The 18,218-nt window shown below is 39.4% G+C and overlaps 3 protein-coding genes across 7 annotated transcripts in view; 1 reads left to right on the top strand and 2 right to left on the bottom strand.

Moving 5' to 3' along the window:
- Positions 1 to 18,218, bottom strand: part of PPIL3 (peptidylprolyl isomerase like 3) — a 448,181-nt gene that overhangs the window by 50,062 nt on the left and 379,901 nt on the right. The gene's annotated exons all lie outside the window — the stretch shown is intronic.
- ORC2 (origin recognition complex subunit 2) overlaps positions 1 to 18,218 on the bottom strand; it is a 61,747-nt gene that overhangs the window by 8,556 nt on the left and 34,973 nt on the right. For both annotated transcript variants that reach the window (XM_050750631.1, XM_050750630.1), the window contains 7 exons: positions 16,774 to 16,967; positions 14,993 to 15,091; positions 12,505 to 12,614; positions 7,707 to 7,839; positions 6,448 to 6,544; positions 2,840 to 2,986; positions 2,075 to 2,246 (listed from right to left, as the gene is read on the bottom strand). In XM_050750631.1, the coding sequence (XP_050606588.1) occupies positions 2,075 to 2,246; positions 2,840 to 2,986; positions 6,448 to 6,544; positions 7,707 to 7,839; positions 12,505 to 12,614; positions 14,993 to 15,091; positions 16,774 to 16,967 (952 nt within the window). The remainder of the gene's footprint in view (positions 1 to 2,074; positions 2,247 to 2,839; positions 2,987 to 6,447; positions 6,545 to 7,706; positions 7,840 to 12,504; positions 12,615 to 14,992; positions 15,092 to 16,773; positions 16,968 to 18,218) is intronic.
- The window catches only part of NIF3L1 (NGG1 interacting factor 3 like 1), a 103,934-nt gene that overhangs the window by 53,744 nt on the left and 31,972 nt on the right, over positions 1 to 18,218 (top strand). For 2 of the 4 annotated variants that reach the window (XR_007718116.1, XR_007718115.1), the window contains exon 7: positions 17,371 to 17,479. Coding sequence is in view for 1 of the 4 variants with exons in the window: in XM_050750669.1 (XP_050606626.1) it covers positions 17,371 to 17,408 (38 nt within the window). In the remaining 3 variants the exon portion in view is untranslated. Of the gene's footprint in view, positions 1 to 17,370; positions 17,932 to 18,218 lie in introns of those variants that run through there. The other 2 variants (XM_050750669.1, XM_050750668.1) reach the window with 1 other exon arrangement.

Genomic DNA, 18,218 nt, shown 5'->3' with positions numbered 1-18,218 from the left:
TTGTCCTAAATGAAAATATCTGGTTTGGGCAATATATATCATCACACTACTATCATCCCATATAAGTCAAAATCCTGGCTGCCAATGCCGCTTCTAAACCTAGAATGCAGCTGTGCTGTGGCTTCAACTCTGCTCACTGATTTATCATTCTGTTGCATTGAGATGTTTCTATTTTGAGCCAGGGTATTTATTTTTAAATTTTGTCTATTATGCTGTGTGTTTGGAACAAGAGGGGATGAAAGGAAAGAGTGAAAAGTATTATGCCATCTTGACCACAAGTGTCCCTTTGTTGCTCTTTAAAAACAAAAAAAGAAATTGTCTCTGCTAGACTTGCTTGTTTCTTCTTTTTTTTTTTTTGAGACAGAGGCTCACTCTGTCACCCAGGCTGGAGTACAATGCGCCATCTTGGCTCACCGCAACCTCTGCCTCCTGGGTTTAAGCATTCTCCTGCTTCAGTCTCCCAAGTAGCTGGGATTACAGGTGTGCGCCACCAAGTCTGGCTAATTTTTGTGTTTTTAGTAGAGGCAGGGTTTCACCATGTTGACCAGGCTGGTCTCGAGTTCTTGACTTCAAGTGATCCACCCGCTTCAGCCTCCCAAAGTGCTGGGATTACAGGTGTGAGCTACCACACCCAGCCGACTGTTTATTCTTTAGGAAACTAAATTTTCTTTCAAATTTAAAATAAAAAAATTCATTTACATTTTGATTAATTTATAGATCTAATACCTATTTTTTGGAGACAGGGTCTTGCTCTGTCACCCAGGCTAGAGTGCAATAGCGTGATGTTGGCTCCCTTCAGCCTCCCCAGCTGAGACTATGGGTGTACACCACCACACTCAATTAATTTTTAAAACTTTTTGTGGAGATGGAGTGTCCCTATGTTGCCCAGGCTGGTCTCAGGCTCCCAGCTGGAGCAATCCTCCTGCCTTAGCCTCCCATAGTGTTGGGATTACAGGTTTGAGCCACTGTGCCTGGCAAGTCTAACACATTTCTAACATGGAAAGAATTTCTACTCTTATAATAGTTAATCTACCCACCCAAGAACACAATATTTCTTTTCGTCTATCCAGCTCTTAATTATCTATTCTCAGCAAGAATTATCTATTCTCAGTGTTGTTATTTTTCAACACTTCATCTTGTTAAATATAATTCTATAATTTTATGCTTTTGTCAGGGGGTAAAGTTTGTTACTAAAAGCTTCTTTCAACAGGCTAATTATGCAATTTCTTTCTTTATTATTTTTTTGAGACAGAGTCTCACTCTGTTGCCCAGGCTGGAGTGCAGTGGTGCAATCTCAGCTCACTGCCACCTCTGTCTCCTGGGTTCAAGCAATTCTCCGGCCTCAGTCTCTTGAGTAGCTGGGACTACAGGTGCGTGCCACCACACCTGGCTAATTTTTATATTTTTGGTAGAGATGGGGTTTCACCATGTCAGCCAGGCTGGTCTCGAACTCCTAACCTCAAGTGACTTGCCTGCCTTGGCCTCCCAAAGTGCTGGTATTACAGGCATGGGCCACTAAGTCCAGCTAATTATGCAATTTACTTTTTGCTGGCTTATGCTATAATCAGCTTGTGTTTATTAATTCAGATATGCCTCTTGGTTAGGCTGCTGTAAGGGCTTGACTGGAGACATCATACAGTGATGTTTTGGAGCTGACATATCTGGATCAAAGTCTTTGTGCTACTGACTATCCACCTTAGGATCAAATGAGGTATTGCATATAAAGTACTCAGTGTCTGGATCAGAATATTCAATATGTAATGAAAAATAACCATAAAATTTAAGTAAAAGTCATGAAAAGTCTGCTTTTTCTCCATTATGACCACTCAGGTGCTCATATTCCGAAATATATTAAGAAATAAAAAGTTGGTACTCTCACTTTATTACTGAGCAATATGACAGACTGCTGTTGACTTACCTGCCTACCCCATAATCCAGTACTGTTAACTATTATTACTATAATTTCTCTTAATCCTTCAAACTAACTAGGGACTTCAGTATCACCATTAAAACCTAGTAGTACATATCTTAAAATGTATAGTTTTTAAAAAAGAAATATGGTTTTCATCCTTACCTTGCATTAGGGGTAAGGCTTCGTAAGACATGAGTAAGGGAGCTAAGTGGCAGGGATCCAGACTGCTTCACCAGAAGAGAGTTCTCATAGGAGGTTTCTTCAGTATAAGGACTATATGTGGTAGTTTCATACCAGAGCCAGTTAAAAAGACTCTGCTTTGCATGATCCCACACTAGCACATGATCGAAGAAAACAAGAATTACAAATTATTTTCATATTGTCATGATACTAGATTCCACTTTACAAAAGAATGAGAAAGGATTAAATAAAAATGAATCCCCAAGTTTTTCATTTTTGCCACTTCCATATCTAAATCAGTAACTCACAATCTAATTTCATTTTCAACCAACATCTGAACCTTTATTTTTATATTAAGCATAAATTAAAAGCATTACCAATGCATTCTTTTTAAAAAATTAGAAACGTTTTAACATTTTCTTCTACAGGATTATCAGAAAGTCTATACATTAAGTTCATAAAATAAATGCTGCAATATTACAAGAAGAGAAGGAGACCAAAATAATAGTTGGGTCTTTTCTCTCCTTTTAACTTTAGACTAAAACATCCTTATTTAGTATCTGAATTTTTATTTCCAAAAAATATGTTCTAAATTAGATTGAGAACACATTTTTGGCAACCTGTGTTTTTAAACATGTAAAAGGAGGAAAAGCATTCTAAAAACAGTAAAAATTTTCTGATTTACATTAATACTATGTTTTGTAAGACTGATATCTCTAGAAGGAAAAATAGTAACACTTAACTTACTGAGAGGAGCGTTGAGGTGGTCAATGGATGCTATAAGGTAAATGTTATGCAAAGATGACAACTGACCAATGATTTGCTGGCTCTTCTCTCCTCTCAACATCTGGCTATCCAAATTGTGGATGAGAAGGAAGAGTTCTAAAGAAGAATCTAAAAAGAAAAGAAATCCAATTATTATTATTATTTTTAGAGGGTCTCACTCTGTTGCCTAGGCTAGAGTGCAGTGGTACAATCATAGCTCACTGCAGCCTCCAACTCCTGGGCTCAAGCAATCCTCCCACCTCAGCCTCCCGAGTACCTGGAACTACAGGCGCACACCACCATGCCTGGCTAATTGTTTTTTTGGTAGAGACGGGGTCTCACTAAGTTGCCCAGGTTGGTCTTGAACTCCTGGACTCAATTTGGCTTCCCAAAGTGCTAGGATCACAGACGTGAGCCACCATGTCCAGCCGCAATTGTTATTTTTAGTGATATTTCAGTGATTATTTCCTCTACCACACACAATGCCTAGGTATTAAAAAATATATTAAAGTAGTATAGGATAAAATAATGATTGCTTAGGGGTATGTAATTTATTTGAGAAGATATGTCATTTACTCATAAAATAGACAAGACATGATTAGCACTGAAGTCAGGCCCTACAGAAAGCAGCTTTTTTGTGTGTGTTTTTTGAGACAAGTTCTGGCTCTGCTGTCCAGGCTAGAGTGCAGTGGCAAGATCCCAACTCACTGCAACCTCGACATTCCAGGGCTCAAGCCATCCTCCCACCTTAGCCTCTCGAGTAGCTGGGACTATAGGCGTGTACCACCACACCTAGCTGATTTTTATATTTTTTGTTGAGATGAGGTTTCACCATGTTGCCCAGGCTGGTCTGAAACTCGTGACCTCAAGTGATCTGCCCGCTTCGGCCTCCCAAAGTGCTGGGATTACATGTTTAAAGGCAATTTTATTTTTATTTATTTATTTTTTTGGAGACAGAGTCTCGCTCTGTTGCCCAGGCTGGAGTATAGTGGTGTGATCTTGGCTCACTGCAACCTCCAACTCCCAGGTTCAAGCGATTCTCCTACCTCAGCTTCCCGACTAGCTGGGATTACAGATGCGCACCACCAGGACTGACTAATTTTTTGTATTTTTTGTCGAGACAGGGTTTCGCCATGTTGCCCAGGCTGGTCTCAAACTCCTAACCTCAAATGATCCACCTGCCTTGGCCTCCCAAACTGCTGGGATTACAGGTGTGAGCCACCGCGCCTGGCTTTTAAGGGCAACTTTATTTTTAAGGTACACTGTTGATCCATTAACACGGAACCCACAGTCAAGAACACTATAACTCATAACTGAAGGAAGTTTACATACACAGGCATTTTTTCCCCAAGGCACATCACAGCCTTCTTGTGCTTGGGAACACTAGATAGCATTCTAACACTATGCTTGGGGGCCATTTTAAACAGCCAAATCACCGACACAAAAGCAGAAGAATGTGAAAAACATAGCACTGAACGGACTGCGAAAAGGATGCTTGTTTATAGTATGAGAGTTGAAACAAGACGGCAAAGCATTGCCTTGTTTGACCTCTGCTTAGAATGTGTACATTGGGCAATGCAAACTTTTTGCCACTCTGTGCATGTTTCACTTTGCAAAAGTGCCAAGAGTATTGATTTTGGGATTATAATAAATGTTAGCAAGCAGGAAAATTTGTTATTACAGAATTTGTGAATAATGAGAATCAACTCTACCTGTTTTCAAATGTGTACAGTTGGTATAAAAATGTATATTGTCTGGCTGGGCTCATGTCTGTTAATCCCAGCACTTTGGAAGGCCCAGACAGGCGGATCCCTTGAGGCCTAGGAGTTTGAGACCAGCCTGGGCAACACAGTGAGACTCCATCTCTACAAAAAATTTTAACAATAGCCAGGCAGATGGTGTGTGCCTGTAGTCCCAGCTAATGGGGAGGCTGAGTTGGGAGGATCACTTGGGCCCAGGAGGTTTAGGATGTAGTGAAATGTGTTTGTGCCACTGGATCCCAGCCTAGGTGAGAGAGAAAGACTGTGTTAAAAAAAAACCAAAAACAAAAAAGTATACTGTCCATTTCTATAAAGAACTGTGGGTAAAATGGGTGTAGAAGTGTGAAAGGAAATTTGGGACAGAAAGCTTTTCAGGTTGGAAACAAAATGAAGACAAAACTAAAGAACATGCCAGAATATTGACAAGATAAAAGTACTATGGAAACAGAGCTAGGATTATTGACATTATCAATAAAATTATCCATCAAAGCAGTTAGGCATTCTCATGTACTTCTCTTAATTTAGTCATTATTAAATGGCAATTAACTATCAGAGACTATATAATGCTATTTCCAATTTTCTGACATACTCACATAACCAAAACATTCACACCAAAAGAATCAGAGATCTTAGTATATAAAATTATCCCAATGTAATGATATATACACAGAATAAAGAAATAATGTTTTATTTATTTATTTATTTTTAGATAGAGTCTCACTCTATTGCCCAGGCTGGAGTGCAGTGGTATGATCTTGGCTCACTGCAACCTCTGCCTCCCAGGCTCAAGCACTTCTCCTGCCTCAGCCTCCCAAGTAGCTGGGACTACAGGCACGTGCTACCATGCCTGGCTAATTTTTTTTGTATTTTTGTAGAGACGGGGTTTCACCATATTGGCCAGGCTGGTCTCGAACTCCTGACCTCAGGTGACCCACCCAGCTTGGCCTCCCAAAGTGCTGAGATTACAGGCGTCAGCCACTGTGTCCAGCCAAGAAATAATGTTTTATAAAAACATTAAACAATATAAAAATATCAGACAAAGATGTAACGCTCAAGTGGAGGCACTTTACACAAGCAAAACAAAACCTGAAAATTATTCTGAAATAAATTAGCTGGGCTTGGTGGTGCATGCCTGTAATCCCAGCTACTTGGGAGGCTGAGGCAGGAGAATTGCTTAAACCCGGGAGGCAGAGGTTGCAGTGAGCCAAAATTGCGCCACTGCACTTCTGGAGTGTTTTATAAACAGAAAAAGGCTTTTGGATATACAAACTTAAGAAAGTGGGACTAACATTTTTCTTCCCTGTTAAGTTCACAGAAAAGGTTCATAGAAAAAGGTCAAATTATTTTAGAGCACCAAGATAAGTGCCATTATTAAAATAATCTTTTTGGGCCAGGTGTGGTGGCTCACACCTATAATCTCAGCCCTTTGGGAGGCCAAGGCAGGAGGACTGCTTGAGCCCAGAAGTTCCAGACTATCCTGGGCAACATAGCGAGACCTCATCTCCACAAATAATACAAAATTAGCTGGGCACAGTGGCACACACCTGTGATCTCAGCTACCTGGGAGGCTGAGGTGGGAGAACTGCTTGAGCCCAGAAGGTCAAGGCTGCAGTGGGCCATGATGGTGCCACTACACTCCAGCCTGGGCAACAGAGAGACTGTCTCAAAAAATATATATATATAAAATAATAATAATACTGTATGTATATGTATGTATATAATACATATAATATGTATGTATAACTGTACTGTATGTATATAAATACATGAATAAGTAGAAGTATATGCTTAACTTTACCCTAAAACTACAGAGCATCTACTTCATGTTACCTTCTTTAAATCTCTTTACTATCCAGTCTAGCTGATCCAGTATACTGCGGAAAGTACCCATATGATCGAGGACTTCTTCTGTTATAGAATTCAGGACCTATATCATGAATGTGCAAGAGGTGCCACATTAATTACAATTTATTGTCATATACAACTAGAAAATCAAACCTTTTTTTATAAATTAATAATGAATTTGGATTTCCCAAAAGTTTTAAAAAATCACTTTTAAAAATTCTACTGGTACTCGATGAATTATATCTAATTCATTGTTTTTTGCCTAAGTTGTGGCTAAAAGAAAATAGAAAAGAATAGCAAAGATATCAACGTAATAGGTAATATAAGAGGGCAGCAAAAACAAATGAAAAAGCTCCCAAGAACATGAGAAACATTAGAAAACTACAGTTCTATCAAAGGAAACAGGACACAAACACTATAGACACTTTTAAAAAGGAATACTACATGACTCACTATCCAGCACCCAAAAGATTTCATGTTCAAATGAGGAAGAGAGATTAAGCATTTGAAATAAAAATGATCTATGATAAATGTATTGTAAAACTATAGTCTTCACATCCTGTTGCATTTTAAAGCATTTTCACAGCATGTAGTTTGTTTTTGTTTTTTTTTTTTTTTTTTTGAGAGGGAGTCTGGCTCTGTCGCCCAGGCTGGAGTGCAGTGGCCGGATCTCAGCTCACTGCAAGCTCCGCCTCCCGGGTTTACGCCATTCTCCTGCCTCAGCCTCCCGAGTAGCTGGGACTACAGGCGCCCGCCACCTCGCCCGGCTAGTTTTTTTTTTTTTTGTATTTTTTAGTAGAGATGGGGTTTCACCGTGTTAGCCAGGATGGTCTTGATCTCCTGACCTCGTGATCCGCCCGTCTCGGCCTCCCAAAGTGCTGGGATTACAGGCTTGAGCCACCGCGCCCGGCCCCGAGTTTTTGCCTAATAAAGCATTTTCATAGTTTATAACAAAACTGAAGACCCCATAATTCCCTTCTTTAGAAGTACCACTGATACTCAGTGTAGTAAACAAAACTAACGTATTTTCCTAAGTTTTAATACATGTCAGTTACAACGTAGGACATTCAAAGATGGTTTCAAAGCTAGATTCTTCTGAGTCCAAACACATGGTATTAAGCACTATACAATCCTACTACCGTGAAGACTAAAACAAAAATTCTTTAATACTCCATCCTCATTTATGTGGAGGCATGAATTGGCAGAGGATATAATGTTTTTCCCTTTAACATTTTGAAACTTACTGATTTCACACTGATTCCGGGAAAGAAGCCATTGATGACAACGTGAATGGAATCTTGCAGCATAGTGGTTCGAAACCTTTCTAGTAAATCTCTCTTAGAACCCAAACCATAAAGCACAATGTTGAACCCAAGGCTGTTAGGAAAGACAGTATTCATGCAATTAAACTTCAATACCTCTTATTACCAATTTTATTATCAACCAGTTTCCTTAAATTAAGCTTATAAAAAATACAGGAAAGGGGTAAGGCACAGTGGCTCAAGCCTGTAATCCCAGAATTTTGGGAAGGCAAATGCAAAAAAGTTTTTCATATATATATATATACTTTTTTTTTTTTTTTGAGACAGATCACTCTGTCACCCAGACTGGAGTCCAGTGGCACTCTTGGCTCACTGCAACCTCAGCCTCCCAGGTTGAAGCGACTCTTCTGCGTCAGTCTCCCAAGAAACTGGGGCTATAGCTGTGCGCCACCACACCTGGCTAATTTTTATATTTTTAGTAGAGATGGGTTTTTGTCATATTGCCCAGGCTGGTCTTGAACTCCTGGGCTCAAGTAATCCACCCGCCTTGGCCCCCAAAATTGCTGGGACTACAGGTATAAGCCACCACATCTGGTCAAAAATATTTTTATTTTAAAAAAAAACAATTAAAAAATTATCTGGGTGTGGTGGCAGGTGCCTCTAGTTCCAGCTACTCAGGAGGTTGAGCTGGGAGGATCACTTAAGCCAAGGAGTTTGAGGCTGCACTGAGCTATGATGGTGACACTGCACTCCTGCCAGGGCAACAGAGCAAGATAGTGTCTGTAAAAAAAAATTAACTAAAATTTTTTTTTCAAGATGGAGTCTCGCTCTGTTGCCCAGGCTGGCGTGTAATGGCACCATCACAGCTCACTGCAACCTCCGCCTCCCGGGTTCAAGTGATTCTCCTGCCTCAGCCTCCCCAGCAGCTGGATTACAGGCACCTGCCACCAGGCCCGGCTAATTTTTATATTTTTAGTAGAGACGGGGTTTCACCATGTTGGTCTCGAACTCTTGACCTCAGGTGATCTGCCTGCCTTGGCCTCTCAAAATGCTGGGATTACAGGCATGAGCCACCGTGCAAGGCCAGGAATCAATATTTAGTGATTTAGCTATCCCAGTTCTTCCTCTTCCTTCCTAAAAAAAAAAAAGTATTCTTTTCAAAAATAATTATTGGCCGGGCATGATGGCTTACGCCTGTAATCCCAGCACTTTGGGAGGTCGAGGCAGGTGGATCACTTGAGGCCAGGAGTTCGAGACCAGCCTGGCCAACATGGTGAAACCCCGTCTCTACTAAAAAATACAAAAATTAGCCTGGCTTGGTGGCAGGCACCTGTAATTCCAGCTACTTGGGAGGCTGAGGGAGAAGAATTGCTTAAACCTGGGAGGTGGAGGTTGCAGTGAGCTGAGATCGCATTACTGCACTCCAGCCTGGGCAACAGAGTGAGACTCCATCTTAAATAAATAAATAAATATTTTTTCCAAACTCATACAAGGTAAAGGCACAATTTTATTATCTGTATACCAATTTGTTCAGTAGCTTCACTGTAGCTTCTATTACTTTTCAGATGACAGATGACTGGAGGCAAGGGAGACCATTGCCAATAAAAGCTCTAAAAAGGCCGGGCACGGTGGCTCACGCCTGTAATTCCAGCACTTTGGGAGGCTGAGGTGGGCAGATCACGAGGTCAGGAGATCGAGACCACCCTGGCTAACACGGTGAAACCCGTCTCTACTAAAAATACAAAAAATTTAGCTGGGCATGGTGGTGGGTGCCTGTAGTCCCAGCTAATTGGGAGGCTGAGGCAGGAGGATGGCGTGAACTCGGGAGGCGGAGCCTGCAGTGAGCCGAGATCACACCACTGCACTCCAGCCTGGGCGACACAGCGAGACTGTCTCAAAAAAAAAAAAAGTCCTAAAAATTTTACAGGCTGGGCCGGACGCGGTGGCTCAAGCCTGTAATCCCAGCACTTTGGGAGGCCGAGACGGGCGGATCACGAGGTCAGGAGATGGAGACCATCCTGGCTAACACAATGAAACCCCGTCTCCACTAAAAATACAAAAAAATTAGCAGGGCGTGGTGGCGGCGCCTGTAGTCCCAGCTACTCGGGAGGCTGAGGCAGGAGAATGGTGGGAACCCGGGAGGCGGAGCTTGCAGTGAGCCGAGATCGCGCCACTGCACTCCAGCCTGGGCGACAGAGCGAGACTCCGCCTCAAAAAAAAAAAAAAAAAAAAAAAAAAAAAAAAAAAAATTTTACAGGCTGAAGCAGAGTTGAAATTGATAGATTAAATTGAAAAGGTAAGCAGAGGTCAAGTAACAAAGGCCTTGTTAAGTCATACTAAACCATTAATTCACTAATTCCAAGGAGAATGAGCATTTATTTATTTTGAGATGAAGTCCTGCTCTATTACCCAGGCTGGAGTGCAGTGGCGTGATTTTGGCTCACTGCAACCTCCGCCTCCTGGGTTCAAGCAATTCTCCTGCCTCACCTTCCCAAGTAGCTGAGATTACAGGTGTGCACCACCAAGCCTGGCTAATTTTGTATTTTTAGTAGAGACGGGATTTCACTATGTTGGTCAGGCTGGTCTCGAACTCCTGACCTCAGGTGATCCGCCCACCTTGGCCTCCCAAAGTGCTGGGATTACATAGATGTGAGCCACCGTGCCCGGCCAAGAATGAGCATTTAAAAGTAACTAATGAGGGGTTAACAGAAAGGTTTTAAGTAAGAAAGTAACATGTTCTTTTCAGAAAGATCACATTGGCTATGTTTGGGGAATGGATAGGAAGGAACAAAACTGGAAGATTAATTTAGCTGTCATGGAGAAAAATGTAAACATGTCAAGAACTTTATAGTCAAGCCAATAAGATTTGGAGACTGATTAGATGTGGAGACTGAGTAAAAGAATACTTAAGAATGGCTCAGTGCTGGGCGCGGTGGCTCATGCCTGTAATCCCAGCAGTTTTAGAAGCCAAGGCAGGAGAACTGCTTGTACCCAGGAGTTTGAGACCAGCCTAGGCAAGATGGTGAGAGATGGTGAGACCTCATCTCTACACAATAAAAAATTTAAAAAATGAGCCCAGGTATGGTGGCGCACATCTGTGGACTCAGCTATTCAGGAGGCTGAGATGGGAGGATTGCTTGAGCCCAGGAGGTTGGGGCTCCTTGAGCTGTGTTCACACCATTCTGGGTGACAGAGTGAGACTCTGTCTCTTAAAATGAAAAAAAAAAAAAAAAAAAAAAAAAAGAATGATTCAGTTTTCTGCCATAGGCAACTACACAAATGGAGTGACTAACATTCACTCATTCACTCTGCTGGATAGCAGGGGCAGGTGGAAACAGTGGACTTCAGATGAGCTTAATTTTATGTATGTTGAATTATTTACAGGACATCCAAGTAGAAACTGCTAATATACATTCAGATATCCAGGTCTGCTACTGCGAGTGAGGTATGGGTTGGAGGTTAACTGTTACATGAGTCATTCATATACAGAAACTAACTGAAGCCAGAGGAGTGAATAAGCCCACCCAGAACACCAAGCACTAGAGGTCAAGCTAAAGTCCAACTCCATGACTGTTTATGAAGGTCAAGCAGAAACAGTATTTATGTGATGCTCTCTGGCAATGCAGGATAACCTAGAAATGGAAGAACAGAAAAGAGGTAACCTCCAAAGGTAGAGATTACAAGGTCAAAGCACAAAAATAAAGAGGCAAGGAATTCAGAGAGCTAGCAGTTCCAATGAACTTGCTGACTATAAGGTCTCACCTGAGAAGCAAAGCAAATTAAGTTATCGTAAGTTGACATACTGGGAGAAAAAAATAATGATGGGCTAGAGATGGGATTAGAGTGAAGAGCTTACAAATTTATAATGCACAGATCCATAATTAGTTATTGAGAGAAGCCGAGGTTCTTGCAGAAAAGTTAATCATTCCCTTCCTAGCATAACTTTTTTTTTTTTTTTTTTTTTTTTTTTTTTTGTGACAGAGTCTCTCAAACCCCTGGGCTCAAGCAATCCTCCTGCCTTGGCCTCCCAAAGCACTGGGATTATGGGTATGGGTCACAGTGCCTGGCCCATGGATCTACCTTCTTATTTACCTCAGTGACAATGTAACTGTGAGTGTGCATGTATATTCACATTCGTGTACATTTTAAGCACTTCCTTATGTTCAAGTCTTTTTAACTGCAAGGATAAAAGTAATTATCATAAAAAGAAAATACTATGTTTTGATTTCACTCATTCTTCTAGGCATTTTAGTGGAAATTTAAAATTTAATCTGAGGTGTGTGAAAATAATAAAAGTGAAAAAATATTCTAGGAAATAATGTTAAAATAGTAAATTAATGCTTATAGAACAAATCTGCTCATAAAATTCTGAAAGTCTGTAGTACACAAACATAAGATTAAAGTAAATATTATCCTTTCATTTAAAGAACTATGCTGTGGAAAACTGGATTAAAATCTAATTGGTATATTTATTAATCTTGACAAATTAAATATACAGGTTTTTTAAACCAGTAACATAATTCTAAGAAATGCTATTTATCTTATCAATGGCTGTCAAGTCTGATAAACACAAATTTCTTAAAAACTGTAGAATTTCTGGGAAGAGTCATACAATAAAGTGACATTTCTATATGAGTCATAATGTCTATTTTTACATTTATTTTTATATATGACTAAATATATCAAACTCATTGTAAAAAGAAAAATGTTAACTTACTTTAACATATTCATGTAAATATGTATTATTCTTTATTTTACAAGGGTTTGTAATAATACTTACTGTAATTGCAGCATCCATTTATGAAATAATTTTTCATACTGTTGATTTAGTTGTTTAAGTTCGGCAGAAAAGGAAGGGGAAACCTTGCTCAATAAGTTACGCAATGTTTGCTTTAAAAAAAGGAGGAGGGGAAAAAAGTCATTCTCAAACCACAGATAGCAGATCAATCCAAACAATTTCCTTAGAAGTTGAGCTTAGAAGAAGCCAATTGGGATATTACTTTAATCTGGTTTGGCAATGAGTGTATCAACTGATAAACACAATTCTTAAAAAATAATTTGTTTTCTTAAAACTGTTAACATTCTTTTTAGTAATAACAGCAAAGAATTTCGTAAGTTTTGTCCAGAACCATTTAAATGATTATAAACTCCAAGAATAAGGTTTTATTTAATTCTCAGAAAACATTAAAGGTTCTTTATAATTTATTTACCATTATCATTAGTAAAATAAATCTGTATCACTGCTCCTCTTCCAAAAGCTGTTTCTAACAAATCCTTTATCTTTGATAAGTATTGCAAATTTTTAAAAACAATAACATAAATAAACTGAGGAAAGTGCATTGCCCTGTACCCCAAACTTGGAAAGTCATGCTGATGAATTAGAGATCATTTTTTGAAATGAAAACTCCAGCAAAAAGCTGCACATGGGTCTTCACTCTGGCACTACCATGTTTTCATGATTCCACCACCTTTCAAGTAAAATATTCTTTAAATACTGAAGATTAGAGTTGCGATAAATATTTCAGGTACTCTGGCTTGTACAGTGTTTATTTAGTCACAGTTAAAGCAAAACAGGACTACCTTTAAGTAAAATTGTTAACTAGGTTGCTAAAAAAAAAAAAAAAAAAAAACTCTCTTATCTCTTCTGAGTTCAGAGCCCTGAAAAAGCAGAGAAAGCACTAGTATCTTTTCCAGCAGTCATTTACACTGGATTATCTGATCATATTCACACTTGAGTGTGAACTCTAGAATGTTATCTCATGTATGTACTTTCATTTCAAACTTTTTTTTTTTTGAGACAGAGTCTTGCTCTGTCACTTGCTCACTGCAACCTCCACCTCCCAGGTTCAAGTGATTCTCCTGCCTCAGCCTCCTGAGTAGCTGGGATTACAGGTACATGCCACCATGCCTGGCTAATTTTTGTAGTTTTAGTAGAGATGGGGTTTCGCCATGTTGGGCAGGCTGGTCTCAAACTCCTGACCTCGTGATCCTCCTGCCTTGGCCTCCCAAAGTGCTGGTATTATAGACGTGAGCCTCTGTGCCCGGCCTCATTTCAAACTTTAATTAATATTCATGGAAAACTGCACTTTTGACCCCAATATCCAGCTGTACTAGAATGAGGCAGAACTGGCAATCTAGTTTTGAGCCTGGGCTTTAACAGACTGTTTTCCCACTTTTTCTCTTATGCCTCTGCCATTGTCATGAGGATAACATGCCTCAGCTAGCCTGCTGGTCCAATGGGGAAGAGAAACATGGAGCAAATCCTAGATCAGCCAACCTCTGACTGACTTGCAGACATGAAAAATAAATGCTTATTGTCACATGCTACTGAAGACTGTATTGATTAGCTATGCTATGTTTATGATCAATGAAAGGCTTTCCTCTCCCTCACTGACAGGTGTTTCTTTCATCCCCCTAGAGATCTTTTTGCCTCTAAGTATGATGAAGTCCTATTGTGAGCCTAGACTCATGTGTCCTTCTCCCACGTTGCTTATATTCTCTGATCCGAGTCTCAATACCAATGAGCCAGGACTTAGATTATCAATTGAAATTACTACTGGCAAAGACTTTCTCACTCAGATGGTTCTGTCTCCTCTCTTAGAGAAGTAAAACCCCAGCAAATATAACTGTATGGTATTTTATTTTTTTTGTAAAATGAGCTACTGGAACCATAGTACATGGTAATCTTGTTACCACACTGGGCAGGTTTTCCATAATATCCTCAAGTAGAATATCCTCTACTTTTTGCAAAGTTTGTAACTGAGAGAAAGTCAGGTTGCAGTCACTGTTTTATGACCAGTGTGAGGTTTAGTAAATACATATAGGTTAAATGAATAACAGAGATTAATGGCAAATGGATATCAAGGACTATGACCCTGATGATTATCATAGATCCTGAAGAAATAATAAACAAATAAGAGGGGGGAAATGCATAATTACAGTCCAATCCAGTAAATTATTTATTTATTTATTTAAATTTTAGTAACAACGAGGTCTCCCTATGTTGCCCAGGCTGGTCTCAAACTCCTGTGTTCACATAATCCTCCTCCCTTGGCCTCCCAAGGTGCTGAGATTACAGGTGTGAGCCACGTGTGCCCAGCCTATTTACTATTTGTATAACAAAAGAAGTAATAATCACATTAACTTGTGTTTCATTTGATCAGGACAATAATTCTACTTGTGTATACTTTTCAAATCTGTTGCTTATGTAGCATATTTTTCAGGACAGAGTAAAAAAAAATTTAGAAGTAACATTCCTTGCAACATACCTGATCCAGTTTAGCTCTCCTTAGCTTCTGCAGCGTTCTATCTGAGGTTAAAACTTTTGAACTGCTGTGAGCTTCAAAATACTCTTCCACTAAGTCACTCTGAAAGTGAACAGAGTAGTCAGTCCTTAGTAGCTTCAGATATCTGTCTTATATCAAAATTAGACAGTAATATTAATGTAAAATAGGACATGTGAAATTCTTTACTTGGTAGTCTTTTTAAAGCAACAGTACCAGTTAAGGCCAAGCATATTTAATTTCAATAATAAAACTGAGTAATTACTAGGATCATATAAGTTAAAGAAATGACTAGATGAAGTAGTAGTCTGTTCCTAAAAATGATTCCTAAGTTACAATATATAATTTCCATTTAGACTAAAAAAAGAGAGATGATTTTACATATCAAGATCTTTCTTTCTCCTCAAGTAAATCTTTTTTTTTTTTTCCTTTCTTTATTGAGGAAGGGTCTCACTCTGTCACAAATACGGCTCACTGTACCCCCAACCTCCTGGGCACAAGGGATCCTCCCACCTCAGCCTTCCAAGTACATGGGAAGGCAGGCATGCACCACTACACCTGACTAATTTAAAAAAATTTTTTTTTTTTGCAGAGACAGGGTCTTACGTTATCCAGGCTGGTTTCAAACTCCTGGCCTCAAGCAATCCTCCCACCTTGCTCTCCCCAAGTGCTGGGAAACAGGCATGATGCCTGGCCTCAAATAGTCTTAGCAAATTCTTTAATATTAGTATAGCTGAAGTACTGTGAAAATGAGGAGGAAATCGACTGCAAGGTAATAAAAGAAAAAAACCACAAACAAACCAAAAAACTTGCCTACTATTCCAGTCAAGTGGAATTTTCTTCTCACACTATTTGTTCTTCTTATTTTGGGCAGGACTAAACTCTAGGGTGGTAAGGAAGGGACAGAAAGCTATTTAAGCAGTAGGCTCCTCAATTGCTCTGAACCTTTAGATGCAGCACCAGGATAATTAGCCTTTTCTAAAACCAGGGTGCCTGCAGTATTCTTCCAAATGACTCAGCATGGGTCCCTAGCCACATCATTCATTACACTGACTTAAATACATCAACAATGGTACAAAAACAAGATACACTGAGAACTCATGACTCCAACTGTCCAATCAATATTTACTTAAAAGTTCAGTTTTTTCTGTTATTTTTCATTCTAATCCTATAGCATATTTTTAAAATTATTTATTTATTTATTTTTGAGACAGAGTTTCACTCTTGTTGCCCAGGCTAGAGTGCAATGGCATGATCTCGGCTCACTGCAACCTCCGCCTCCTGGGTTCCAGCAATTCTCCTGCCTCAGCCTCCCAGGTAGCTGGGATTACAGGCACACACCACCACACCTGGCTAATTTTTGTGTTTTTAGTAGAGATGGGGTTTCACCATGTTGGCCAGGCTGGTCTCGAACTCCTGACCTCAGGTGATCCACCCGCCTTGGCCTCCCAAAGTGCTGGGATTACAGGCATGAGCCACCGTGCCTGGCCTAAAAAGTTCATTTTTATACAACAGAATTGAGATGTCACTTTTAAGATGTACTATTTAGCATATACTATGGTATTAATTCATGAATATGTAGACAGACCAGAACAGAAAGTCAAGAAGTAGAAACTGATATATGTGGGAATTTATGTGGAAGGCTGAGAAAATATAGAAAAGTGAAGAAAAAATATTATTTTGAGAGATGTGGATCTCTTAGGGTAGCCTATCTTTGAGATATTACACAATTTTTCTTTAAGGTTAAAGTCTCTCTCTTCACTTACTGTTTTATCTCTTTTCATTCTCTTAGAAGGTGTTTCTTTGCAAACAGGAGCTGAAACTACTCTATTCTGAGCTGGAATCTTTTGGCTGAATATGACTGCATTAGTGTCCTCTTCATGTTCCTGTGCAACCCCTTCATCATCCTCTGAGTTGGAAGCAGAATATTCGCTTTCACTGTCAGAATGAGACCTTGGAACTGTGGGGGGAAAAATAGCAATTTGGACAATTTCATGGTTTGACAAGAGAGGCATTGTGGGGTAAAGGAAAGAGTGGGGGCTCTGAAGTAAGAGTCTGAATTCTGGTTTTGTCATTACCTGCTCATGATTTCACCAGAGCTAATTAATAAATTCTCTCAGTACTGGTTTACTTATCAAATTAACAGTACATAATTTTAATAAACCATTAGGAAGATTACACTGAAATGTATATAAAGCCACTAATAATGCCTGACACTCAGGAACTGTGATAGAAATTGTTAATCATACCTAACACCGTTCTCCTTCCCTCTTCCTTGCTAACAGAGCTCTAATTTTACAAAATATGGCAATGTGCCCCATCCTAGGGGATGATTCATGGTAACTGCATTTTTCTTCTTCTAGGTACCTGCTTTCCCAGCCTCTGTTCCAACTATGGTTGACTATGTGACCCCTGGACCAATGAATTGAGGGAAAATAGCTGGCAGTTCTGAGAAAGATTTTCATCAATTATGTAAGAAAAACCCCTATTTATACCCATCGTTTAAAGCTATGAAAGCCATTTTGCAACATGAAGTATCAAACCTAAAGATGAAAAATGCTGGTGGCAGAGTAAAAAGATAGGAACAATCTGGGTCCTTAATGACACTGTTGAGTCACATCAACCATGGAACTTGCATCTCCATATTTGTTTTGATGTGAGATACCTAAATGTCTATGGCTTAAACTACTATTATAGAATTTTCTGTTGCTGCCTATTGACAATGTCATTCTAACTAATATGGCACTCAATAAATGGTACTTATGATTATAATTATTACTAATACATACACATACACCATCCCAGAGTTGATTCAAGAATCATCTTTTTAGACAAACCACAACCTCACCTGTACAACTCCCCAGAAATAATATAGCTAGTTTTACACTTATTAAATAAGAATAAAGCCAGTTTCACAATCAACAGGCATAAAACTGTTTTTAAAAGCTAACTTCCAAAATATGAGTGAAAAAACTTTATACTGCAGAGGATTATCCCAAGTCAGAATGTAACAAACGTAAATATTAAAAAAAAAAAAAAAGGCTTAATTTTGTAAGCACATATAGCTTAGCAGATTCAAATGTGCATTGACTGCTGCTCATGGTATATGCACAGCTTAGAAGTGGTGGCAGGTAGCAGAAAGTGTCTCTACCTTCTTTACATGTATGCTTCCTCCATGTAGGTATATATGTTTTGTGGTGATTAAGAAGGA

The sequence above is a fragment of the Macaca thibetana genome, chromosome 12, assembly GCF_024542745.1.
Source record: "Macaca thibetana thibetana isolate TM-01 chromosome 12, ASM2454274v1, whole genome shotgun sequence".
Taxonomy (NCBI): Eukaryota; Metazoa; Chordata; class Mammalia; order Primates; family Cercopithecidae; genus Macaca; species Macaca thibetana.
Note: the sequence above shows the minus strand (reverse complement) of the source record. Positions and strands in the feature narration are given on the sequence as shown.